Genomic DNA, 26,696 nt, shown 5'->3' on the forward strand with positions numbered 1-26,696 from the left:
TGCCACCAGAACTCCAGAGGGTAGGCAGTTTTTGGTATTGATTCAGGATATCAAGAATATCAGGCAAGGCCAAGCCTCTGCAATTCTCTTGGCTTTGTTTTCATGGTCTCAAGATGGCTGCTGGAGCTCCAGCCATCGTGGCTGCATTCTTTGTGAAAGGACAAAAAGGATTTTCCTAGAGACCCTATGCAGTGCCTTCTGTTTACATCTCATGGCCCTCCTTTATCTGCAGGAGAACCTAAAAAAAACATTTAAGTTGATAATGTTGTTGCCCCTATGATATAAGTGTTCTATTGGGAAAGAAGCAAGAAATAATGAGTGTTGAGTAGACACTAATATTGTCTACCTAAGACAGAATTTAATCATCTCAGGTGCATATGCTAAGGACATAGTTTCAAAGGACATAGTTTCATGCTGGTTTCTGATCTGGGGAATTTTCAAGTCATATGAATCAAATATTCCCTCCTGAATGATCAGATTTAGCCTCCGATCTTTCTTCATGGAATACCAAGGCCTGCAGTAAAGAGAAAGGCCACTTATAAGAGATGGCTATAAAATTCTAAGGCAGATTTTCAAGTGTGTCTTTGAAACAGTTTGTCCAAACAAAATGAAACTATTTCTGGCAGAGTCTAGAAATGGGAGAAATGGAAAAGACACACTTGGTTAGCATGCTGGTAGAAGTATAAAGGAACAATTTTTGTGCAGAAATATTTTGCAGTGTATATTGAGGGACTTTTAAAAATGGTCAGATCCTTTATCCCAATAATTTACTCATAATCTGCCTTTTAAAAAGTCTAGAAAAAGTTAAGAGAACTAAATAAATTTGATACCACTATATTGTGGAATAATATATAACTATTAAAATTATATTACATTACATAAATGCATTTATGATAGCATAGGAGAATTGGTTTTATTATCATATTAGCCTAAGGTTCTGCTGCAGTTTTTCTTGAGTATTTTAATTCTCTAGGTCTCCCTTTCCTTTAATATCCAACAGAAATGGCTGGAGCCCCCATCCTAGTATTAACAGTAGGATTTATACCCTCTACTCCATTGCTGCTCGTCAAACAAACAAACACCCCTTCAGAAAGAAATTGACCAAGAGTTTTAAAGAGACATTCATAAAAGGAAAAAATACAAATGACCTATGACTATATGCAAAAATGTTCAACCTCAGAATTTAATAAGAGAAATGAAAATTTCTCTCGTTTATCAGACGGGCTATGATGAAAAAAAGATAATACCTGGGCTGTCAGGAAAACGAGGAAACAAGGGCACTCATAGTATAGTTTGTGGCAGGGCAACAGCCTCTTTTAGGGCATATCTGCCAGTATATCATTTGGCCCAGCAATACCTGCTCCATAAACTTATCCTCTGTACATAATTGGATAAGCACATTGGAAGCAATATATACTGTTCTGTGGCTAGTTGTATTGAAGTATAAAAAGAACCCAGTGATGTTCATTCTTGGTCACTCTGTGAATTTTGGTAGATAACAAACAGGGAAGTGCTTGACATGGTATCTAGCACACAGTAGGTGCTTAATAAGTGTTTATCAAACGATAAGTTAATTCAGATGGGTAGACACTTTTGGGGAAATAGGTTTTGTCTCAAAGAGTAGCTTGCATTTTAGTCTCGTGTTCTAAATATTTCTGGTCAACATTTGTAGCTGTGGGACTAGAGCTTAGGAGATAGGGCACAGCCATCTGTCAAGAACAGTGGGAGACTTTAAGGGATGAGATTTCTTTCTGTTTGTCTGCCTTTCTTGTCTTTTTTGTACAAATTAGCTATGAAAATGAATGTGGTCTCCAAACAAGACTGGAGAAGGAGATTAGTAGTGAGCCTTGGAAAAGTCTGTAGGGGGCAAGGTAGACCAAATCAGGTTGCTCTGTGATTTATTTAGCTTATGCAGTGCTTTGGGTGAGAGAAAAATTAACTGGGTCATCTGATTGACAAGCATAATCATTTTAGATAAATTTGCATAGTCTGGAGAGATGGTCTCAGGCCCTGCTGAAAGGAGGTGTAGCTTGCTTTCAAGTCTTTTCTCCTCCTCTGCTCAAACACTTTTCCCTTAACACACCTGAAAAATCCCCCAACCTTTGTTGCAAAAGAATTTAGCTACAGTAATCAGTGAAGACAACTTGAAATATTGAACTTCATATCAGCAGGTTACAGCACATTAAAATAAGCTTGGATTTTAATGATGAAAATATGTCGAATTAGAAACTTCTGCAAGTTGCATTATTTTCTCAGCAATTCCCAACAGAGTATGTTTAAATCACTCAATGTGAGAAAGCATCTAAAATAGGTTAAGAGACTTGTTCTTAACTGTTTGTGTTACAAAGGGAAGGATGAAGTAACGCCGCTCAGTTAGACGGACTTTGGATAGAAAATTCAACTTAGGTATATAACATGGTGTCTAAGAAGAAAAATGAGTTTTAGAAAATGGCTGTGGCATTATTTTTTTATTGATTGTAATGCCTGAGAATTTTTACCATGTGAATTGTATAGGCAATTAAAGAAAATAAAGCTTACATTTTAGTCTCATTTTGAATATGCATTATGGCTAGAATTCTATCATTTGAATTTTTCTAAGTTCTGCTTACCCCAGCAACTAAATATTATTATCCACTTTACAGAGAAAGTTATGAGTGGCTGGTAAGAAAATCCTAATTTTTTCCACAGCATTTTCCCCTGACTAATTTATTAACGTTATCTGCACCAAACTTATTCAAAGTATTGAAATCTATGGTGTTATCAGACGAGGCTGGCAAAAGAAAGCTCAGTTTTTAAAAAATTATACACCAAGTGTGAATAGAGTTGGCATTTTGAAGAGGGTCTCACTCTCAGTAAGTAAATCTTCTCAGTATAATTCTGAAGCTCAAATGTTTCTGATTAGTGTCCTGCTGTCTTATTGGTACCTCCTGTAAGTCAGAAAGATTAGTAGAGTGCATGCGGTCCTCACATCTCGGCATGATTGAGTCCAGGTTTGAGAGGAGGGCAGTGACCTGATGAAGAAGTGCAGCCTTCTCTGCCCGAGTCACAGACTCAAAGCTTTAGAACTTTAGCACGGGTGTTTGTCAACCATCTAATCTTTAATATTGTCGTATTTTTAAATGAGACACTCAGCCCGGTGGCCTGTGGGAAACCGGTTATAGAATTTTTGCAAGCAACCTTCGGTTAAAACAATTTGAACTGCATTTATTGTCATGAGGAGGGTGTTGTCTTGTCTTTCCAGAGATTCCTTCTAAGAGGAAAAATAAAATGATGCAATGCAGGAAGAAGAAGGAATGATTTCAGTTATAAACTTGATGTTTAGTTTTAAGCTTATTATATATTTGTAATAATAATTAAAATATATTCTACTGAAACTGTCATTCTAATATTAAAATGATAACTAGACGAGTGTTAATGAAATCAATAAGAATTTCAATAAGATCTTTGTAAATTTCTTTAAGTTTCTCAACTGAAAATGTTAAATTTCTCCCCTACTGAGAGATTTTAGGTGATGCTAATGAAGATTGCAGGAGATTCAAAGAAAAGGACTTATAGAAATGTTTGAAGCTGTCTTTGGACCTGAAAGTATGACATTCCTTTGCTCATATAAAAAGTCACATAATGAAATGTTTAAGAAAGTTAACAGGGTACAGATCGAATCAGAGCCGCAAAGAACAAAATCACTGAGCTTCACTTCTGATCAGCGTAAGATGTTTTGTTTGGGTCCTTTGGCTAAAGTTGGAAAGGAATGACGTGCTGTGTGGCTCATCTCAGGATGCTGAGATGCCTCCAGGCAGAAAGTCCAATGGAAAAAAAACAACCCTCAGCCAGACTCACAAAGTGAATGTCACCGTGAGGAAAGCCACACCTTTTACTGCTTCTTATGGGGAACAGAAATAACTACAAGTGTTTGTAGAGTCTTAAGTAGTCTTAACACAGACCCAAACTGTGGAAAGCTCGATGAGATTAAGGAGTGGGGTGATGAAGAGTCATGCACATTTTTATGTGCTTTCAAATAAAAATTTCATATTCCGTTTAGGAACTTTTTAAAGAAGTGATAGTGTTAACATCACCTAGAAGCAAATACATTTTCCAATAGGTCTTCGTGATGTGCTGCAGTGCACTGGTGGGTTGTTGGGGAGTTATGCTTGTGCCAATATGTCAAAGCAGCCAGGCCAAACTGGGCAACCGGAGTGCCTCTGTCGGCCTGGCTCGCCGGGTTGTGCCACACGAATAGTACCCTTTTTCTATGTGTGTCATGACCTGGCGGAGGCTAAAAACCTGCTTTGCAAAATTCCTGAAGTCTAAAAGAAGGGACATGTAAAATTATTTTGTGAGTGAATAAACAGGCAGAAAGAGTTCAGCGTCCCCTAAAAGGACACATGACATGCGTGGTGATAACGGGCCTGGAGGGAGTCCAGGGGACTTCCCGTCGGGCTTTCTTTCTTTCTTCACTTGACCACACTGACACTCTAACAATAAATACTCAGAAACGTTCTAGCAAATGTTCAGGAGTGACGGCATATGGAGCGTTTGATTTTGTTTGTGTTTAAAATACGATTTCCAAACAGATGGCATTGGTTTAGCTGTTGTGTGCCGTTGTATCTTTTTGTTCTCAATAAAGAGATGAGAACCATAGCTCTTTGAAACATCCAGCTCCCAGGTTTGTATTCCATAATCTGCCTCCCCACGTTTGCAAAGTTACAGGATTTTGTCCCTAAAATGCATTTGCTTGTCAGTGAGATTACAGTGACTCTCAACAGTGGTTTCAGCTGGATCTTGGGTTAAGGTAACTGTTTCGTTGAAAAGTTGGATGGCCAGGGACGAGGCTTACAAAAATGAAGTCAGTGGCATATGTGTCCTATTAGATAAGTTGGTATGTAATATCCACATATATTTTTAGACATCCAGTCTGTCATTTTTCTCTTTCAACCTTGGTGGTGAGGGCAGTTGGAGGAGAGAAAAAAAACCAAAACTTAACATACTAGAAATTCATAAAATTGTGAATGTCACTTTATCATCATACCTGTACTTTCCCATTAGCTGGGACCTGAATATTATTCCAGGGAACATTAGCATGCCAGTTTTGTTTCCCCTTGTCTGTATTTAGCTTCCCTTTTGTCTGTATTTAGCTTTTCCTGATAGCTCTTCACCCATCTTTCCAAAAGTTAGCTAAAGTCAGTGTTTCCCCACCAAAAAATGCAACTTCCAGCAATATTCAAGTAATATGTTCTTCTCCTCACACTAACATGGTTGATGTCTTAGGTAAAAACTGATATATAAGAATACACATGCTTAATCACCAACAGCCTCTGCAGGATATTTCACTGGAAGCTGTGAAGCTGCACTTGAATTGTAACCCATAAGCAGAGGAGTCATTTTCTTCCTGGGACCTTGATAGAGAGACTGTCTAAAACCAAACTGGGTTATCTTCTCAAGCTTCAAGTTTTGAATTGTGGTCCATAGAAAACTGAGAGTCATGGAAATATTTTGCTCTTTTATTCCCTAAATTCTAGAATTCAGGATATTTTGCTAATTTTTTTTTCTGCAGGATCTGGCTCTTTTTAAGTGTCCTCATTGTAAGGTGGTGTGGATTATTTGAAGACGAGAGTATTTGGTAAATGCTTCATCCGACTAAACCTAATTTAACTAATTTGGAAGAGGATTAAGGAGACTCAGACCCTGGTATGATCCGGGGGGAAGAGCCAAGAGTAATGTACTGAGCTGCCAGAACTATTGTTTCAGACGTTGTGAAATCAGGTTTAGATCTCATACACAAGTTCTTGGCTGAAGAAAAAGAGTTTTCCAGTTTGGAGAGAAAACCAGCTTCTCCCAGCTGCTGTAACAGGAGCATGAAAATGGTGTTTAAAGGAAAGAAAACCTGCATTTAAAAAATTGGTTTGAAGGGTTGGAGTCCAATTGGTTTTCAGTCTTCCTTTTTAATTTAGCTCCTTTTCTTAGGCTACTCTGGATAAAATTAATCTTTTTTTATATTGGATCTTTGTGAACAAAGTAACAGAATCTCTCCATTTCACAGATGAGGAGACTGCTGCTCCCAAAGGTTAGGTGCCTAGCACACACTTACACAGCCAGGAGCCAGGATTCTACGTGGGTTCTTCTCACTGGAAAGCCTGGGCTGTGGACCACTGTGCTCTGTCATCTTCCACAGTAAACTGATTATTCAACTCAGTGTCATTGCACACTGTCTCAGTCTGTTACAGCTGCTGTAACAAAAATACCACAGGCTAGGTGGCTTTAACAACAAACATTTATTTCTCGCAGTTCTGGAGGCTGAGAAGTCCATGATCACTGTGCTGGCAGATTCAGTATCTGGTGAGGGCCCTCTTCCTGGTTCATAGACAAGGATCTTTTGGGTGTCCTCACATGGCAGAAGTGGTAAGGGACCTCTCCCGGGTCTCTTTAATAAGGGCAGGGGCTTCTCTGGCGGTGCAGTGGTTGAGAGTCCGCCTGCCGATGCAGGGGACACAGGTTCGTGCCCCGGTCCGGGAGGATCCCACATGCCGCGGAGCAGCTGGGCCCCTGAGCCATGGCTGCTGGGCCTGCGCGTCCGGAGCCTGTGCTCCGCAACGGGAGAGGCCACAACAGTGAGAGGCCCGCGTACCGAAAAAAATAAAATAAAATAAGGGCAGAATCCCACTGAGGGCTCCTCATCACCTCCCAAAGGCTCTACCTCCAAATACTATCACACTAGGGATTAGGATTTCAACATATGAATTTGGGAGTGGGGGTGGGGAGACGGATACAGACTTCTAGTCTGTAGCAGACACCTAACCCAGCTTTTTGGTGGTTTTCCTTAATTACTGTTGTATGGCTGGCAGGGCTGATTTTATTTAGCAAGTGACCCTTCTGATTACTGGTCCTTAAGAAAATAATCATTTGTGTTTTATTCTGGCCTAGTTTTTAGATTCTTTATTTGCAGTTTTTCACTGTGGTTTTGCAGATCTCTGGACAGTTTCTCAATTATTGCAGACATCAGTATAAACATTTATTCTGCAAATTAGCAGCACCCCAGCAACCCATCTGTAAGTGATAGGCAGGAATTTGAAGTTCTCACAGCCTTCTCCTTAAGCCTCTCGCTATCATTGTTCCCTAATGTGGTGCTCGGAACACAGTCGGGACTCGATCTTTGTGAAATAAATGAGTCTATCTGATCATCCTGAAAGACTCACCAATAACATCTCCCTTGCTGACTGAGGATTACCTCCTAAAAGCCTGCTGTTTACATAACCTTATGTTTCTCAAGATAGTTAACACTTAGATAGATTTAATTTATCAGACTAGCTGGCTTTCATCTAGCAAGGAGTGACTTCTAAAGGAATTGGAGATGTTGGTGGATGTTTTTGAGCAAGAGCAACTAAAAGATTGGTTCATTTCTTGAATATACACTCATTTATCATTTGTTTTGATACAAGCCACAGAAATAGAAAGATGAATATGATTCTATACCTGCTGTCAGGTGGGATAATTGTTATTATGTTGTTATGTACAGGCTGACATGGGAGCCCAGTGTTAGGTCATTCAGCTTGCATTTAGGAGTAAGGGAAGGTTCCAAGAGAAGATGAGCCTGAGATGGTTCTTCAGGGCTAACAGATGGAGTTTGTTGTTTTGGAGCATAGGCCGAGCTCTGAGGAATAAGTAGGAAATGAGCTGTAGAGGTAAGTAGGTATCAGATCAGGAAGGGCCTTGTGTGCTGAGCTGAAGAGTGCCATCTCCTGAAAGTTATGGAAGACCACTGAAGATATTAAGCAGAGGAATGACATGCTCATTTTGAAAATTATCTCTGGCTACCTTGTGGAGAATAGATAGGATGGGGTCAAAACTAGAGATGAGATTAACAGAGAGGCAGTCACTGTAGTCCAGGCAAGAGTTGAGGAGGGCCTGCATTGCAGCAGTGAGATAGATGGAATGCTTCCCATTCGGAGGCTAAAAGTGGAAGGTACAGGCCCTGGTGACTGATGTATGGTGAGGAGTAGTGGAGAGAGGAACCTGGAATGAGATTCCTTTGTTTCTGCGCTTTGTACTTTTCCTGAACACACTGTAGAAAAGTGATGCCTTTTCAATAACTTTATAAGGCAGTGAGTCTCAATGGCAGCTGCTAAGGTTATGATGAAATAGTGCTAAAGAAATAAGTGGGAAACAAGGGTTAGTCTTTCAATACACAATTGAAACATTGGTGATCAGTTGGTAGAAAAGTGGAGGAGGCTGTAAAAGGTTGGCATTTCCTCCACCCACCAACGGCACAGGCCCCACCCTCATGGTCAAGGTTGGCACCCACTTATGCAAGACACCCCCAGGTGCAATATAGCAGATGCTCCACTGGGCCTATGCTTCTTGAAAGAATTTTGACAAAGATAAATATCTATAAACATATTTGGCTAAATTGGGGAAACAAATACACAATGTAATATGTGTTGTGAATCTATCCTTGGTTCTCATTTTTCCATGCCAATCTATTATGAGAAAGAATCTGTGTCACGAGTGGTTTTCTTCTAGATATTCCTTATTCCTTCAGTAATTTGTCATATAAACTCCAGTCTTCCATATTTGATATTCAGCTGTATGTACCTTGAAGTTGGTCTCAATGTGTTACTAGTCAATAATAGGGCTCCCAAAAAAAGGCATATAGATATATACAGCTAGATTGGAAACTCTAAAGCAGAGCCACTCTCTATAGAAGGCACTTGTTATTCTGGAGATTAGACTGCTTCTAGGAGATAGCGTATGTATGTAGACTATGCTGTATCAGCAAAGTTTGACTGAATTGAGAATCAAACTGCATTACCTAATAACTAGTAGGATGTAGGGTGTTTGTCAGTTAAATTCCAAGAAACTAGAGACTGGCTATTTGGCAATTAATTCAAAATGAACACATGATTGCATTCTTCCAGAAAGAACTACATCTGGGCTTAAGAACATAAGCCCTCCTGCAAACCAAGGAGGGCTCTCAACTCCATTAGAAGTCTGGGAAACTTTATCTTCCAAAGTAAAAGGAATAGCTGACAAAAGGCAATTAACCTTATGAAATGAGCAAGAATAATTTGTGACATTTAGTGGTGTGCAGGTTATGGACCTTTGATTGACACAAAATTCCCCTAAAAGTATTTTATACCATTAATTGAATAAGCTCTAAAGGGAAGGAAAGACTATCCCAGCATCAGCTAGAAGAACATTTCAAGTTAAGAGGTGAAAAGATAATGCCAATATTTGTTTCACAATACATTTTTTTTTAAGAAAAGAAAAAGACCTTCTAAAAGACTGTGTAGTCATAAAAAGGATATATAAATGGTCTTGTTTAAGATTAATTTCCATCAGTCAACGATAGTTGCACTTTTTCTTCTCCAGTCCTTCTTGAGTTACTTAGTAACTATAGTCCCAGTAAAGTTTAAAGTTCCTTTAAAATGTGTTAGATAACACTCCTGCTATTACTTCTTATTAGTGCTTAGAGCTGGAATATGCCTTACAATTCACCAGCCTAATCACCCCATTTTACGGAGGAAGAAACTAAGGACCAAGAAAGGGAAATGACTTGCTATAGCTCAACACGAAGAAAAGGACTTTCACCCAGAACACTGAAGCAGTTAATGTAGCATGCGTATCTTTGTTAATCAGAAAAGCTTTATTGTGTTCTGTTTACTGAAGTTAAGTAACTCACAAAGCCTTAACTAGTTTGTCCCTGAAATAAATGTGACCATCTTGATGTGCACACATGGTGGACTCTCATTAACCTTCGTCAGGTTTAAGCAATATTTAGTTCTAATTGGCTTCATTTCCAATTGGCCATTATTTAATCTATTGAGATTGACCAGTGTAATATATGGCTTTCAGGATTTGAACACAATTTGGGGAATTTTTTGCAATGCAGATATTTTCCTTTTGCCCGAGGCAATAATAGACAGGGATGCAAACACTGCTTTAAAGAGGGTGTCTTCTGATTTACATATTTTAAAAGTATTAAGATCAAAGGTAATGAGAATTTAATCCATATGGCATGCAGAAGATAAATAAGAATATTAATACTGTATCAAATACTAATTAAAAGAAACACATGGATCTAATTTTAAGAATGTAACACAGGGATAAAATACTCTTTGTAAAGACCCTATTCTTTCATAAAAAGGACAGTTATGGTGAGTTGCTTTTCCACCCTCGGGGTGAACTACTGGTTGGTTCATATATGTAGCTTTCATAGAATCATGATAATAATTATGAGACAGTGATTTTGCTTTAACAGTTTACGAAGTGCTTTCACATCTTTTTTGACCCTCAGAGCAAACGTTTTAGGCCCTAGAACTCTTACCAGCATATCATTGAAGAGGAAATATGCTCATAGAGGCAAACGAACCTGGACCTAATCTCAACCTCAGTCTTAACCTCCTCCTCCCTCCCTCTCTCTCTCTCCCCTTCGTCCTCTCCCTTCCTCTCCCCTCTCTCTCCTTTAATGACGGTTACTCAGAGGATACAGAGATAAGCGCTCTCACTCACTAAGAATAATGGATGTGTAAACAACATTTTTAGACTATAACTATTCATATAGTTTATGCTAGTCATCTCCCTTAATTTTAGGAAATAATAAAAGATATTTGTGGCAATTATAAGTGAAAAATATTAATAAACCAAATGTCCAACAACATCTTAAATGATGTAATATTAGGAAGCTATTAAATCTTGTTGACAAAGAATATTTACAGTTACCATCAAGTGTTCGTATTTAAGTGTTAAGAGAAAAAAAGTAGAATATAAGATATATAATGTAATTTTTCATATATGTTTACATATACCCACATATTTATATTTTATCTATATCAAGGGTTGGCAAATATTTTCTGTGTTGAACCAGAGTAAGCATTTTAAGTTTGGTGGGCCATAATATCTGTTGTTGTAGGGTAAAAGCAGCATAGACAGTACATAAGCTAATCAACATGACTGTATTCCAATAAAACTTTATTTATGGACACCTAAATGTAAATTTCATATAATTTTCACAAGCCACAAAATATTATTACTCTTTTGATTTTTTTTTCAACTATTTAAAATGTAAAAACCATTCTTTGGTCACAGGCCATACAAAAATAGCAGTGGGCCTGAGGGTGAGGGTGCCAACCCGATTTACATCACTGAAAGAAACACCCTAAAATAGCTGATTACCTCTGGGTAGCAGAATTATAAGAGATCCTTATTTTTTTCCTTAATATACTTGCCTATATGTTCTATATTTTCTTTTTTTTCTTTCTTTCTTTCTTTTTTTTTTTTTGTGGTACGCAGGCCTCTCACTGTTGTGGCCTCTCCCGTCGCGGAGCACAGGCTCCGGATGCGCAGGCTCAGCGGCCATGGCTCACGGGCCCAGCCGCTCTGTGGCATGTGGTTTCTTCCCAGACCGGGACACGAACCCATGTTCCCTGCATCGGCAGGTGGACTCTCAACCACTGCGCCACCAGGGAAGCCCAATATATTTTCTATAGTACATATATTATACTTTAATAATAGAAAGAAAAAAATAAGCATTATTTTTTAAAAGAAAGAATTTGTCCAAGTTTAACAAATGGTAGTTGGCAGGGGCAGGTTTTGAACGGAGAACCCCTTTCTGCCGTACCCAGTGCCCCCTAGAATCGCATGGCTAGAAGAGTCTTTAGAGACGTATGAATAGTACAACCCTTTATTTTACAAAAGGAAGTGAAGACTCCCAAAACTTAACAACGCGCTCAAGATACATGGCAATCAGTGGCAGAGAGGCAATTTTTATTACTGGTGCCTTTGCTCTTTACTAAAGAGTCAAAGGCCAGAGGCTGAGGCTTTGACAGTGTTTAAGAATGTTTAAGAAGGAGAGCAGGGAATTCCCTGGCAGTTCAGTGGTTAGGACTCCAAGCTTCCACTGCAGGCAGCAGGGGTTCAATCGCAGGGAACTAAGATCCTGCACGCCACGTGGAACAGCCAAAGAAAAAAAAAAAGGAGAGGGCTTCCCTGGTGGTGCAGTGGTTGAGAGTCTGCCTGCCGATGCAGGGGACACGGGTTCGTGCCCCGGTCTGGGAAGATCCCACATGCCGCGGAGCAGCTGGGCCTGTGAGCCATGGCCGCTGGGCCTGCGCGTCCGGAGCCTGTGCTCCGCAGCGGGAGAGGCCACAACAGTGAGAGGCCCGCGTACCGCAAAAAAAAAAAGAAGGAGAGCAGAGGCAGGCCCTGAGAGAGCGTCAAGATTTCAGGTTTCTAGAAATAAGAGCAGGCTACCCCCGGTCCTTTCCTCCCAATTGGCCCATCAACATGCTAGCATGAGGAGCTGAAAGCGAAGCTGTTGGAAGTTAAAGTAGTTTCTGGGTTGTGATTCATTTGAACTTGTATGTGTTCTAATGGCTCTGAATTCATATCCCCAGAATATTAGAAATACCAACCAAAAATTTAAAACTAAACAGGTTCCCATGTCCTGATGACCGCAAAAAAAACAGACGCAAGAAAACTTTTCCTATTCAGATAAAGTTTTTGTTATTTTTAAGGTGAAGAAGGAAGACAGGTTATAAAGGGTAACTCTAGTTGAAGGACCCAAACAAAGGTGAAGGACTTATCGTTCTTCAGTATTTACTGTACTCGCCTCACATGGGTTATATACCCTGTGAGTGCTTAATGCATGTATATAAAACTATATCATAATATAAGCCCACATGGTCCTTTATAGTCACACATATGTTTAATTACAAGATGACTTCGTTGTCAGGCTTTTGCTGGCAAGTCATTGCACACCTAACTCAAACTAGCTGAAACAATAAAGAGGATTTACCGGCTCGCTTAACTGAAGTGTCCTGAGTACGTGAGGCATGACTTGCTCAGGACTTCAGGCTCTGTTCTTTGCAATTCCCTTGACTCTGCCATCCTGCCTGGTTCAGCTTCACTCTTGGTTCGGTTTCTCTTAAGATGGCAAAATGGCCACAGCAGTTGTAGACTTTACATTTAAATAAAACCCTGTTCCCATGGAGATAGAGCCTCCATGTCCCACAGTTTGACTGGAGTACCCCTAACCAATCCCTGTGGCTGTGAGCTCATTGGCTGAGGCCTGGGTTGTTATGCACCAGTTACTCTAAGGAAGGGAATGAAGTTGCCCCGGCTTAGACCAATTAGAGCCTGTCCCTGGGTCAGGGGCAGGATCAATCTCTCCCAAGTACAACTGCTAGGCATTGTAGAAGGGGTAGAAAGGATATTGGAGAGGTAACAGTGTTCATTTTATCATTCAAGGTCCAGTCAGGAGACAGAAACCACACCAGATATTTTAACTGAGAGAATTTAACTCTTTAGTTGGTAACCGATATTAGAGAACTGAAAAGGCAAAAGGGGAGACCCTGCAGTATCCTGGAGATAATAACTTTAGGAAGCAGCTACCACTCCTAAAGTTTGAGGACCAAAAGATGTGATTGTTAGAAATTAGGCTTGGATGAGGGGCCTCCCAGAGCTGAAGTTCAGACCTCTGAGAAGGGTCACTGTCCAGCTGGTGTTGGTGTCTGAGGGGATGCAGTGAGGCTAGTTCTGGTGTGTGGGCACACTGTACATTGGAACTAACTGTGACTGCTGGAATCGACAGTGCTGCCAGGATGAAGCTTTGTGGCTGCAGTGATGCTCATTGGAACAAGAAGCAAACAGAAAGAAGCAAGTCCCACCTTCCCCTGCCTCACAGTCTCCCTCTAGCGCCCCCCGTTGGCAGAGCCTAATAGGAAGTCATATAGCAAAGGAGAAGTGATTTGTCAGGTCCCATCCCTACCATCAGAGAGTGTGGAACTGAGAGTAATAGTAATAGTATGAGGGCGAGAAGAAAAGAAACGAAATTAGTGTGCTTGTGCATACACACTCGTGCATAAGAAAGGCAAGAAGAAAATACATAGGGCTGCTATAGTCCTTGTTACTATAAAGGAAATGGTCATAAAGCCATAGCTGATGCTTATAATTTCCTTAACCTGTGATCTCTCAGCCAAGAGGAAGAGGACCAGCTTGCTGAGAATCTCAGCTTGTTGAGGATCTTTACCTCATTCCTGAAGGGTCTGAATCTTCACTGGTTCTGCATATTTCTGCTTGCTTTAGTTTGCCATTAACTTTTACTGTTGGACATGGAAGTACTGAGAGGGCCAAAGAAGGTCCTGAGTTCCAGACAGCATCCTCTTTGCCCCATTGGGTGGTCCCAATTCCCTGACAATCAGGATCATTCCATTCAGTAATCCCTTTCTGTAACCTGTTGGTTCGGTGGCATAAGGAGCCCCAAATACCAAGTGGCAGCCTCATCTTCCAATTCATGGAACCACTGTTATATCCCCAGGTGGAAGCATTCCTCTCTTGGGTACCAAGACCTTCAAATCAGGAGAAGTGAAAGTTGTGGGGATAAGAAGCAAAAATTCTATATCAAACTATTTTAATTATTTAGGAAGTAATAAAAGTTCTAGAATGGACCCATTATCTCTGATTTATTACTCCCTGGAAAAATATTTTTACCTTAGACTTTAATCTCCTGGAGGGCAAAGTCTCCAACTTGTTCTAGTAGGGCCTTTTATAACATCTGTAACCTGAGAGGCAGTCAATAAATGCTGGTTGAATGTATTGGTAGATAGATAGCTAGATATGGGCTAACTGGAGTGTGTCAGAAGACTAAACTTTTTTTTGTTTTCACTTTAATGTTGCTAGCTCACACATGAAGGCTAGGTTTCTTCAGTCTGGACTTAACGAGTAAGTTCTAGTAACCTATGACTCAGCACCCCATTTATCAGTATTGGGTTGAAGATTACTAGGATACGAATTCCTCAAACTTCCCTTCAGAGTGTCATGGCTTTCGGATAGTGTTTTACATTACTGCGCACTTTATACATAGTTTTTTTTGCGGTATGCGGGCCTCTCACTGTTGTGGCCTCTCCCGTTGTGGAGCACAGGCTCCGGACGTGCAGGCTCAGCGGCCATGGCTCATGGGCCCAGCTGCTCCGCGGCATGTGGGATCTTCCCGGACCGGGGCACGAACCCGTGTCCCCTGCATCGGCAGGCGGACTCTCAAACACTGCGCCACCAGGGAAGCCCTTACTGCGCACTTTAAAATGGAATATCTTAAATTTTAGAAGATTCCTTTTCCTGTGACTTTAAATAGGGAAATATTTCATTAGCTCCTCTTCCCAAATCCTGAGGAGCCACTGAAATGTGAACCAAAGCAGTCTTCCACTGCCTGGAGCTCCTTCACAACATCAAACACTTAATGAAAATGTTTTCCTCAAACCTCAAGCATTTCCAGATATTAAATGTGAAAAGGAAAGATTTTGCTCTAACTGCAAAGTGTTCTACAACTACAGGGTAAGTGAGAATGCCTGTGTGTGTGTGTGTGTGTGTGTGTGTGTGTGTGTGTGTGTGTGTGTGTGTGTGTGTGTGTTTCCCATTTAATACTTCTGAGATAAATTGAATATTATGCCCAAACCCTCTCTAAACAAGGTTGCATAAACAATACCTGTTTGGGGTATTCTCAAGGGTTCATTAGGAAGAGGTAGGAGGTATGTGTGCCCTCCCCCAGACACAGCCAAGCTGTCAGCCTGAGAGAAAGTGGGGTCTCATGCACACAGGTTGCTGTGCTCTCTCAGGGCTATAATATCTGGTGACCCAACATTGTTTGTTTCAGGGGAAGAGGCAGGGGGTGGACAAAAAGGTACCAAGCAGCTTAATTTTAATTAGATCTGTTTTGCTAAAGCACAATTTTAAGGGCTAGCCTGGACTTTAAAAACAGAACAGCTGTTCTATATTTGAAGGTTGCTGAGCTGCTATGAGCTGCTATGAAGTACTGAGCTGCTATGAAGTACTTTGTTTTAAATAAATAATATCAAAAGTAGTTCCCCCAGGCTTCCCTGGTGGCGCAGTGGTTGAGAGTCCGCCTGCCAATGCAGGGGACACGGGTTTGTGCCCCGGTCCGGGAGGATCCCACATGCCGCGGAGCGGCTGGGCCCGTGAGCCATGGCCACTGAGCCTGCGCGTCCGGAGCCTGTGCTCCGCAACGGAAGAGGCCATAACAGTGAGAGGCCCGCGTACCGAAAAAAAAAAAAGTAGTTCCCTGTGAGAGGGTATTGGAAAGTTAATAAATATTTTCTGTTAAAGGATTTCAAAAGCATCCTAAGGTAAATACAGTGAACACTCTTAATTACTGTTAAAAATTTGCATTTTACATAATTTATACTTTGTTTAAAATATATTAAATATCCTAGGTTAGTAATATATTTGCTGTATTATCCACAATCTGCACTCATTTCTCTGAACTAACTGCTAAAATATTCACATTGTTCCCTTGCGAAACTCGCTTTAAAAGAGTAGATATTATGGTCTAAGTGAACAGACCCCCCCAGGAATTGTGTTGTCCCCAGCTGATGGTGGCATTACATGGAGGGCCTGGAAAGCTTACTGAAGGCTTGGATCTTCAGCAGTAGCTCCAAAGAGCTTTGCACTTTCTTAGAGAAATGACTTTGTTACAGAAATTCTACATAGTATGGGGAACAAGTTATTATTTTTAAGAAATTCATATTCTAATTAGTCCCTAAATCCTGGCCAACAAAAAGTTTATGGATTGCATTTAATTACTCAGCATGTTTGTAGAGCTTATCACTATAGAAGCAACTATTCGTATAAAAGCAATAAAATATGCTTCTTGGTTGTGTAATAAAATGAGAAACTATGACAAGCAGAGAACTGGAGAATCAGTATCACTTAATTTAAAGATCCGTAATTTGTAAATAGTTCTTCCTTTGGACAAGACCTTTTCAAGTCATTTGAGCACAGAGTGGGCACTGCCAGTTACAACCCCAATTGTCAGTGCTTTGGTTTTTATATACCTATATATAAAGTAATAAAATATTTTCAAACACCCAGAAAAGAAGAAAAATAGTACTAAAACACCCCCATAAGAAGTCTTAATATCCCACCCTGTTTGCATCGTTTTTTTTTTAATTTGAAATACTGTTGAAACCCCTCTTAACCTTTCCCAATCCTATCCTTCCTCTCTCATCCCTACGGTAATCACTATTCTGAATTTTCATTTCTTTCCCTAACATGTTATTAACTTTTTGTTAAATGTGTAGTGACTGGGCTCAGGACACACTACCCCAAAATATGACACCATATTGAATATTTCAAGCTGAAGGAATTTGAGAAATGGCGTGTGCAGGAAGGACTTTCTGCCCTTCCCCTAAAGCACATTGTGAAACTCTCATATAAGAGGTGTCCTCCCTATGCCTAGAGGAAAGGAGCATCCTTGTCTCCCAAGAGAAGGGACACAGAGAGGAATCTGATCAAACACACCTTGCTAAGTTTCTCCCAGTTTACTACCCTTAGCTCACCTTTGTCCTAGCACATCTTTCTACTCTTCAACAAACCTAGCATAAAAACACTCAAGTTTAACCATTTCTTTGGGTCTTCATTTCCTTATGAAGGCTCCCGTGTCATGTAAAATTTATATTAAGTAAATTTGTTTTTCTCCTGTTAATCTGTCTTTGTCAGTCTAATTTTCAGACCCAGCCAGGGACCCTAAGAGGGTTGAAAAAAATAGCCAGAAGCCTGGTCTTCCCTGGTGGCGCAGTGGTTGAGAGTTCGCCTGCCGATGCAGGGGACACGGGTTCATGCCCTGGTCCGGGAAGATCCCACATACTGCGTAGTGGCCAGGGCCGTGAGCCATGGCCACTGAGCCTGCGCGTCCAGAGCCTGTGCTCCGTAACAGGAGAGGCCCGCGTACCGCAAAAAAAAAAAAAAAAAAAAAGGCAGAAGCCAATTTACCCTGAAACTAAAGAATTTTAGGCTCAGGAGCAGCCACTCCCACCCCTTCCTCCAAGACCCAGAAGTTGTCAAGGTAGAAGTCTGGAGCACCACCCAAGGATGGGGGGACCTCTCTGGGCCTGGAGTGGGGGCCCTGGGGCTGCCAGGATGACCTCTCTACCCTTCCAGCTCCCAGCTGCCAGAGATTTTCTGCCCCTGGTAGATCTCCCTGTACCTCTGATTCCCCTCAACCTGTGAGAAGAATCTGCTCCTTGCCCAGGGGCCATGCTCCAGGCTGCCTGGGGAGCCCTGCCCAGAAGGGTCAAATAGCCATTCTGTGCAAGAAGGACAGAAGTTACAGAGTTGTGATGCTTAAAGAATCTTTTCTAAAGGATCCTTTTTTTCTTATATTTGTTGATCAGCCTTACTAGAAAAAGGATGGAATTGTCTTTTAACACTCTCTGTAGAGAAATTTATTACAAAATTGAAGTCAAAGAGAATGAAGCTAACAAATATAAGAAAAGATTGTATTATAGAGGGGTGCTGAATAGTTAATATTACATTGTTTTTCTGGATTTTATTATTCATGGTATTTGTCAGCTTTTAAAAATTTATGATTTGTTGTGTTTTTCTTATTCAAAATTAATATTCAATTTTGTACATAATTTTATATTCTATTTGATATTTAAAATTTTTCTTAATGAGGCCCCCCCCAAACTATATAAGCTTCAGGTCCTATACAAGCTTCTATATACAAAAGCATAAATAGCATATTTTTTAAACTTTACAAATGCAGAATATATTTATCACTCTGAAAGCTTATTTTTTTCTTAAAATGTTTCCAATATTTATCCATGTTGATACACATATTTTGTTAATTTCATGGAAACAGCACAGCATCTATTTTGTTTTTCATTGGCATTTAGGTTGTTCATGAGTTTTCAGTGTTCCAAATGATGCTGCGATGGATGTTCTTGTGCATGTCTTCTTATATAAAAGTACAAGGGTGTATCGCTTCCTAAATAGGAATTACTGGGTCACACAAGATGCACATCTATTGTTCAGAATACTGCCAAATTTCTCTCCAAAAATAAGGTACAAATTTGCACTCATACCAGAAGACTGTTAGCCTTCCTTTTCTCCATGTCCTCACCAACCCTAAGAATTTTCAAATTTTGAAAAAAAAACTTTCCAGTCAGAAACACAGTGATGTATGGCTTTCTTTGCTTGTCTCTGGCTAATAATAAAGATAAGCACTTTCTCATATGTTAATGTGTATCTGAATTTCTTTTTTATGAACTGCATATTCATGCCCTTCATTTATTTTTCTATTGGGTTGTCTTTCTTTCATTGATTTGGAAGAATTATTTCTATATTATGGATATTTTTTGTGCCTTAGATGCACTACAAATATATTCTCCTAGTCTGTGTCTTGTTTTCTGTATTTATGTATAGTATCTTTTACTGAGCAGATGATTTTAATTTTAACATAGTTTTACTAATTTCTTCTTTATAGCTTGTGCTTTTTGTGCCTTGTTTAAGAAATCTTTCGTCTCCAAGCTCATAAAAATATTAAACTTTATGTCTCTTAAAAGTTTTACTATTTTGCTTTTCACATGTAGGTACTCACTCCACCTCAAATTTATTTTTGTATATAACATGAGAGAAGGAACTAATTTTCTTTTCTTCTGTATGGATAACCAGTTGGTCCCGCTCCATTGGTGGAATAGTATGTTCTTTCCCTACTGACTTGTAACATAGATTATATTCATTTCCTATGGCTCCTGTAACAAATTACCACTAATTTGGTAGCTTAAAACAACACAAATTTATTATCTTACAGTTCTTGAGGTCAGAAGTCCAAAATGGGTCCTGCTGGGCTGAAATCAAGGTGTAGGCAGAGCTTCATCCCTTCTAGAGGTTCTAGGGGAGAATTCATTTCCTTGCCTTTCCAACTTCTACATGGCTTCTGCATTCTGTGGCTCACGACCCCATTCCTCCATCTTAAAAATCAGCAATGCCAGGCCACGTCCTTCTCACAGTGCCATTTGTCTGACACTGACTCTTCTGCTTCCCACTTCCACTTTAAAAGACTTTTGTGATTACATTGTGCTCACCCAGATAATCCAGGATAATCTCACTATTCTAAAGTCAGGTCAGCTGATTAGCAACTGTAATTCCATCTGTACCCTTAATTCCCCTTTACTGTTGTAACCTAACATATTCACAAATTCTGAGAACTGGAATGTGTGCATCTTTTGGTGGGTGGGTGGGGTTGGGCATTATTCTGCCTATCACATCGATCAAGGTTCCAAGTCGGTTTCTGGGCTTTGTATTCTGTTCCATTGGTTTATTTGTCTATTCTTGTGCCAATACCATACCATCTTAATTATCACAGCTTTGTAATAAATTTTGATAGCTGGTAGACAAGGCTTATCCCCCTCCACACACCTGGTGTTATTCTTCAAATTGTTTTTGAATATTCTTGCTCTTCTGACCATCCATGTAAATTTTAGGATTAGCTCATCAAGTTGCATAGGAAGTAGGTTGGGATTTTGTCCAGAATATATAGTTTAAATTGGAAAGAATTTCTGTCCTCAAGTAAAGAATATTGTATCTATTCAGTTTGTCTTTTATGTCATTCAATAATGTTTTTTAAAATACTTTTTCTATAAGCCTTTCATATCTTTCCTTAGATTAATTTTTTAAATTTTTGTTAAACTTATTTATCTATTGTTGCCTAATTACCCCAAAACTTAGTTACTTAGAACAACGAACATTTACTATCTCAACTTATTTACCTGTTTCTGAGGGTCAGAAATTCAGAAGAAGTTTAACTGTATGATTCTGGTTCAGGATTTTTCATGAAATTTAAGTCAGGATATCAGCCAGGGCTGCAGTCATCTGAAGGCTTGACTAGGGCTGGAGGAGGATCTGCTTCCAAGATGGCTATTGGAAGGAAGCCGCAGTTCCTTTCTGGTTGTTGTCAAGAGGCTTCACTTCTTCACCACGTGGGCCTCTCTTTAGGGCTGCTTTAGTGTCCTCATGACATGGTGACCACAAGTGATCCAAGAGAGAAGGGTTGAAGCCACAATATCTTATACAACTCAACCTTGGAAGTCACACATTGTTATTTCTGTGGTATCCTATTGATTACACAGGAATACCTGGAAGGCAGGGAATGGGGGGCCCATTGGGGGCCATCTTGGAGGTCGGCTACCACACTTATATTTTCTGTTACTATTATAAATGGGACTGAAACACTGTTGATTTTTATATGTTGATTCTGAATATCAACTTGCTGGACACTTATTAGTTTCAATAGTTTACAGATTGTCTCAGGCTTCCTATATAGCCTATAACATCGCTACAGATGAGAAAAAAATTCTCTCTTCGTTTCCAGTGATACCCTTCTTTTTTTCATGCCTCATCATGTTGTCTAGAAGCTTCAGTACAATACTGGATATTAGCAGAACTAATGAGTATGACTCTTTCCTGACGTTAATGAGAATGCCTCTAAAGTTTCACCACTAAGTATGATTTTTACTGTTTTAAATAAATTAATTTAATGAGATTAAGTATATTATCTTCTGTTCCTAGTTTGATAATACTTAAGGGTATATTTTGTCAAAAACTATTTCTGTATCTACTTAGTTGAACCACAGAACTAAAGTTCTTCTTTAATTTCTAGGTAGTATGCTGTGTTGGTATTACACATTACTAAGACTTTAAAAATATTGAGGCATCCTTGAAATCCTGGAATTCTATTTGATCATAATGTAATTTTTTACACACTACTGAATTTTACTTGCTAATGCTTTGTAGCATTCGCTGTAGTTTTGTAGTTTTTCCTCAGAGCTTAGCACGGTTCTGTGGAGTCAGTGACTTATGTAAATATTTTGCAGAGGTTTATATGCAGAACATGGACTGACAGAGTTCTTGGGTGCTCTTTTACTGTGGTGCTTTTGGTCTGCCAGAGCCCCTGTGCTGTCACCTCACTATTAGTCACAATACTCCAGACAACTTGCCTATGCAGGGAAAGTTAGGTAAAAACTGAATGCTATGTTCCTGGGGTGGGGGGAAAAAAAAAATATATATATATATATATATTTTAGGCTTGTGCTGTAGAGGAACAAGATTTGGTACTCCAAGATTGAGTTCCTTTTACTCATTCTCATGGGCAGTAGCTGAATATTTGACACAGTAGCAATGACCATAGGTAGGAATTGAAACTCATGTGATATTACTCAGTATTAGGAGAACCAGAAACTGGCAGGTCTTGGTTTGGAATTTTTTTCTTCATTGTTGCTGTTGCCAGGTTTTAATTGTATACTTAAATAGGCACACACACATGTGCTCTGGCATTTATCTACTTTTTTCCCCTCTCTTGTTATAGGAGTCCTTGTAGGCAGGGGACATTATATTCAATTAAATAATTCAATAAACATGAAGCAACTTATGTGCTAGGCATGAAGTTTTAGGCTATTGGCACATAGTTACAAAGAAGACAGAGCGCTTTCCCCTCATGAAATTTACAGATGGGAAGAAAGACATTTAAGCAGTGATAAACATGAAAGGGATTATTTGAAAGGGGAAGTTCAGGAGGCTATGGGAGCAAATAGAAAATTAACAAAGCCTAGTCCCAAGGATCAGAGAAGACTACCCTAGAAAAGTTACAACTAAGCTTCGATTTAAAGGATGAGAAATAATTAGTCTCATACGAAATAGCGGGAAGTGTGTTCCAGGCAGATGGAATGATGAAAAAGCTGGGAGAAAAAAGAAAGCAGGGAACATTCACAGAACTTGAAGGACTGGAGGAAGTTCAGTCCACCTGGTGCATAGTGTACCATAAGCTTGGAGAGGGAGGCAAGGGGCGGGTCTTGTCAACAGGCTAAGGAGTCAGGATGTTATACTAGGGACATTTTCCATGTACCTTAATGGGGCTCCTTGCTCACTGGCAGATTTTAATTAATGTTTGTTAAATGATTTAATACAAAAGTCACTTGGATTTCCTTCTGTCTATGCATCTCCTCAGTAAATAGGAAACTCCAAACACTGCTTCTCTGATAGCTATAGCCAGTGCTGGCTCCAGAATCCCCACAGGGGCAGATATTAGGGACCGCAACCTGGTTGGAGAGCTGCTAGAAGACTGGCTTTGAAGCTGTGTTTACGCTGTAGTACCATGGCTTCTTCTGAGACTGTGTGTTTACGGAGGTGGCTGTGGAAGGGCTGCAGGTGCAGGTTATCGGGAGGGACCCCTAAAGCCGTGCCAGCCTCTCATTTGGACTTCTGATGGGCTGAAGCCGCCTCTGCAAACTTGACTCTTGCTGAACCCTCACAGTTACGGCTAGGCAACTTAACCTCTATCTGATTTACTACAAAAGCTAATATTTACTTGAGGTACAATAATAACATTATGGTTTTGATGACGGCGTATGTTAATGAGCTATCTTTTCACGCCAGAATCTTTTGTGGCAATTTTCATGAAGCTATTAAAAATTATGTAGTGTAAAGGAGCTGAAAGGTACATGTCATTATTAACAAGTGAAAACAACCCAAAAGTCAAGAATTATCTTAATCTAATGTAAGATATACCTCAAAGTTGGACAGGCCAACAATTGTAAGGCAGCCTGTTGATTTATAAACTACCTTCTAACCACTTTTCAGGAAGAAAAAAAAAAAAAAACTTTTGCAGGGGCAAAGGAAAGGCTCTTTCATGTAACATAACTTTGTGATAAAGAAGTTCTAGGACTGTAAGCAGATTGAAGTTGGGGATGGCTAGAGACACACCACCAGTAGGTCTGGAAGATTCCCAGGAAGCAGGGAACGGAGCTCCTGGGATTTTATGTCACTCAGAGAAGCAGTTTGGGAAGGGTTGAGGGTGGAGATAGGAAGTTTGGTGGACAACCGCTGCTTCATTTCTTAGACTCAGGAAAGAAAACAAAACAATATAGGCTTTGGGGCAAATGTGTGTGGGATGGAGTCAAGTCGTGGGGGAAGAGCACTGTTTTTGAGGAAAGATGACCTCATCACCAATTCTCCACTTGCTGGGGCCATTGCTGGCGTATGGGACGTGCTGGCGTAACCACGTCCCTGGCTAGTCCCGCTCTAAATGGCACCCAGTGAGGACTCTCCAGTTTCCCACAGTTTCTTGCTTTTCCTCACAATTCTCCTTTGTCTTCTTTGCCCCCCTTTCCTTCCTCTACTTCTCTCTCATCTTTTTCTTTAAAAAATACAAATCCCAGCAGGAGTTGTGACTTAAAGTTCCCCCAGAAGAGTGAAATAAGTACTCAGCAACAGACATTCAATATTTACACCTTTTATTAAGAAAAACAATTGTCTTTGTGGCTTTTATCTCTTGGGGCCCTGGGGAGAGGAACAATGGGACTTTTTCTTTCACTCTCCCACAGAATGCCCTTCCGAGCTTACTCTCTGGAGGTTGACAGACCCTTTTCTGCAACAGCTCACTTCAAAGAGTGAATGTTGCAGCTTGGCAAAGAGACACAACCCCTCTCGGCAGATGCAAAACTAGCCCTGGCCAGAGCACTGGGGGCCCAACCATGCCCCGGGCCCTCTGGCCAGTCCTGTCACTCCCGCTGCCCCTGGACTGCTACCACACTGCAGAAACCACCCCCAGGTCCTAATGGAACTCTGGGCTTGAATTTTAGCATTTGAGCATATTTGTGTGTATAGTTAACTCTGGTCTCCCCTACCAGATTGACAGATTCTTGAGAGCGGGGACCAAGTCTCCTTCTACCTCTGGTCTTCTCTGCATCCTGACCCTATGGAGGAGAGCTCAGCTTCCCCGTGGACAGAGGCCCTCGGTGAGCAGCCGGGTCCTTTCTCGCTGAGCCTTCTCCACTGGCTGCTAGGAACATTGTATCCCTTCTAAAATTGCTTTCACCATTCCCTTGGCCACATCCAAGGTCTCCATGAGAAACAGGGATGACAGGTCAAGGCTGGAGGCATCACTTTTCTAAATTTTCATTTATTTTATATAGAGTCATTGATCTGTATTTACATCTGAATCTAGGTCTTTGCTCTGAGGGATCCATTTCTGTAAGAATTGAGTTTCTCTGAGAAAAATCAAGATGGGTACTAGGCTTGTCTACCCATAGTAAGTAACAACAATAATAAATATTTCATGAGCATTTTCCCCTGTGCCTGCACCAGGTTCAAATGTTTTTCACACGATATCTTAAATAAGACGACGTCTTTATAAGTAGGTACCATTATTCTTCCCTGATGGGGAAAGAGATTTAGTATCTTGCCGAAGGTCACACAGTGGGCAAGCAGTACAGCCTGACCTCAGACTCAGGTCTCACGGTGAGGGGAAAAAAAGTCTTTCTCTCTGAAGATGTTATTTTCATATATAGCAGTAACCTTATAAAAAAAAATTAAACCTCAGAAAGCAAGCTAATTTACAAAGTGTCTCTTTGGTTTTTAGTCTATCCTGGCAAAGATCTATTTTCATCCTCTCCTATGCCTGTCTTGTTTTCTTTTTCTCTGTCTGTAGTTATGTTCACACAGTGACAAACAACTAGACCAAAACGAAAATGTGGTAACATCCAGATTTAGGATGTCTTGTGTACATGCTACCAGGCATCTGGCTAATTAAACAAATCTGAATTTTTCATTTGATTATAAACTCTTCATCCAGGACTGTGGTCACCCTGTGGGGCTCTATCTCTGTTGTACAATTCCCTCCAACAAACTTGGAGGTATTATAAAATTGAAGTAGATGAGGTGTGGTTATCTCTACCAAAGCTACAACTAAAGCTTTTTTCTGTTTGTTTTGTTTTGTTTTTAAAAGAAAAACAGAATCTGTAGGCCCATCATCATTTTCATGAAGTATTTATTTACCAATTAGTCAGCACTGTGAACTGGCTGATTTAATGATCTCTCCTATGATTTATGCATAACTTCTATGAATTGAGCCTGTGGAGATGAAGGGTGGATATAAATTAATGTGGAAAATGTATCACTCGTCATTCCTTTAAGGAAATACAATTCTCTTCAAGAATCTTTGCTGGGGCTTTTTTTCCTCTTTAAGTGTTTCTTGAATTTTAGGTAGAGAGTTATGTCAGTACTAGGGAATACTCATAGGGTGTTGTTTTGGACCTTTCACACTTGTGTTTTTTGTTTTGTCTTTTTTTTTTGCGGTACGCGGGCCTCTCACTGTTGTGGCCTCTCCCGCTGCAGAGCAGAGGCTCCGGACGTGCAGGCCCAGCGGCCATGGCTCGTGGGCCCAGCCGCTCCGCGGCATGTGGGATCTTCCCGGACCGGGGCACGAACCCGTGTCCCCTGCATCGGCAGGTGGACTCTCAACCACTGCGCCACCAGGGAAGCCCCACACTTGTTAACACGGTGAACAAGACCATTTATTGATCTGTAAGGTGATTCTTAATACTTGAAGTATTTCAAAGGGAGAAGGCAATAAGCTAAAGTTAAAAAGCAACTTAGAGCTTCCACAATTTTCATCAGCCAAACAAGCCACTGATGAGTTATTTTTAGGCTGTCTGCCTTTGATTCTGACCCTTAAGAGGAAAACTGAAATAACTTTTCAGCAGACACTAGGTAGCTACCCTAGAAATCTGGGACGCTTTTAACAAGTCAGCATAACTGACAGCATTTCCACCCTTCTCAGTTCCTGAGTCGGGGTCCATGCAACTGTCATTCCTCTAATACAGCACTTCTCAACCTTGGCTGCACACTGGAATCACCAGGGGAGCTTTAAAAAATATCCAGCTGCCTGGGTCCCACCTCCAGCGATTCTGATATAATTGTTCCGGGGTGTGATCTGGCCATCAAGATTATTTTCAAGTTCCTCAGATGACTCTAATGTGCAGTCAAGGCTGAAAATTACAGCTCCAGGGACATGCAGAGAGAGGAAACCTGATAAATAAGTCTCGAACATAAATTCCAGCATGTCCTTAGGTTGC

General features: G+C 40.4%; 1 protein-coding gene across 14 annotated transcripts in view; it reads left to right on the forward strand.

Moving 5' to 3' along the window:
• The window catches only part of MYO3B (myosin IIIB), a 506,873-nt gene that overhangs the window by 404,207 nt on the left and 75,970 nt on the right, over nucleotides 1-26,696 (forward strand). Inside the window, exon 34 of one of the 14 annotated variants that reach the window (XM_079925173.1) lies at nucleotides 17,503-17,555. The exons of the other annotated variants lie outside the window; for them this stretch is intronic. Coding sequence (XP_079781299.1) covers nucleotides 17,503-17,507 — 5 coding nt within the window. The 3' untranslated portion in view covers nucleotides 17,508-17,555. Of the gene's footprint in view, nucleotides 1-17,502; nucleotides 17,556-26,696 lie in introns of those variants that run through there. 14 annotated transcript variants of the gene reach the window in all.

Source organism: Stenella coeruleoalba (genome assembly GCF_951394435.1).
Source record: "Stenella coeruleoalba genome assembly, chromosome: 6".
In the NCBI taxonomy this organism is placed as follows: Eukaryota; Metazoa; Chordata; class Mammalia; order Artiodactyla; family Delphinidae; genus Stenella; species Stenella coeruleoalba.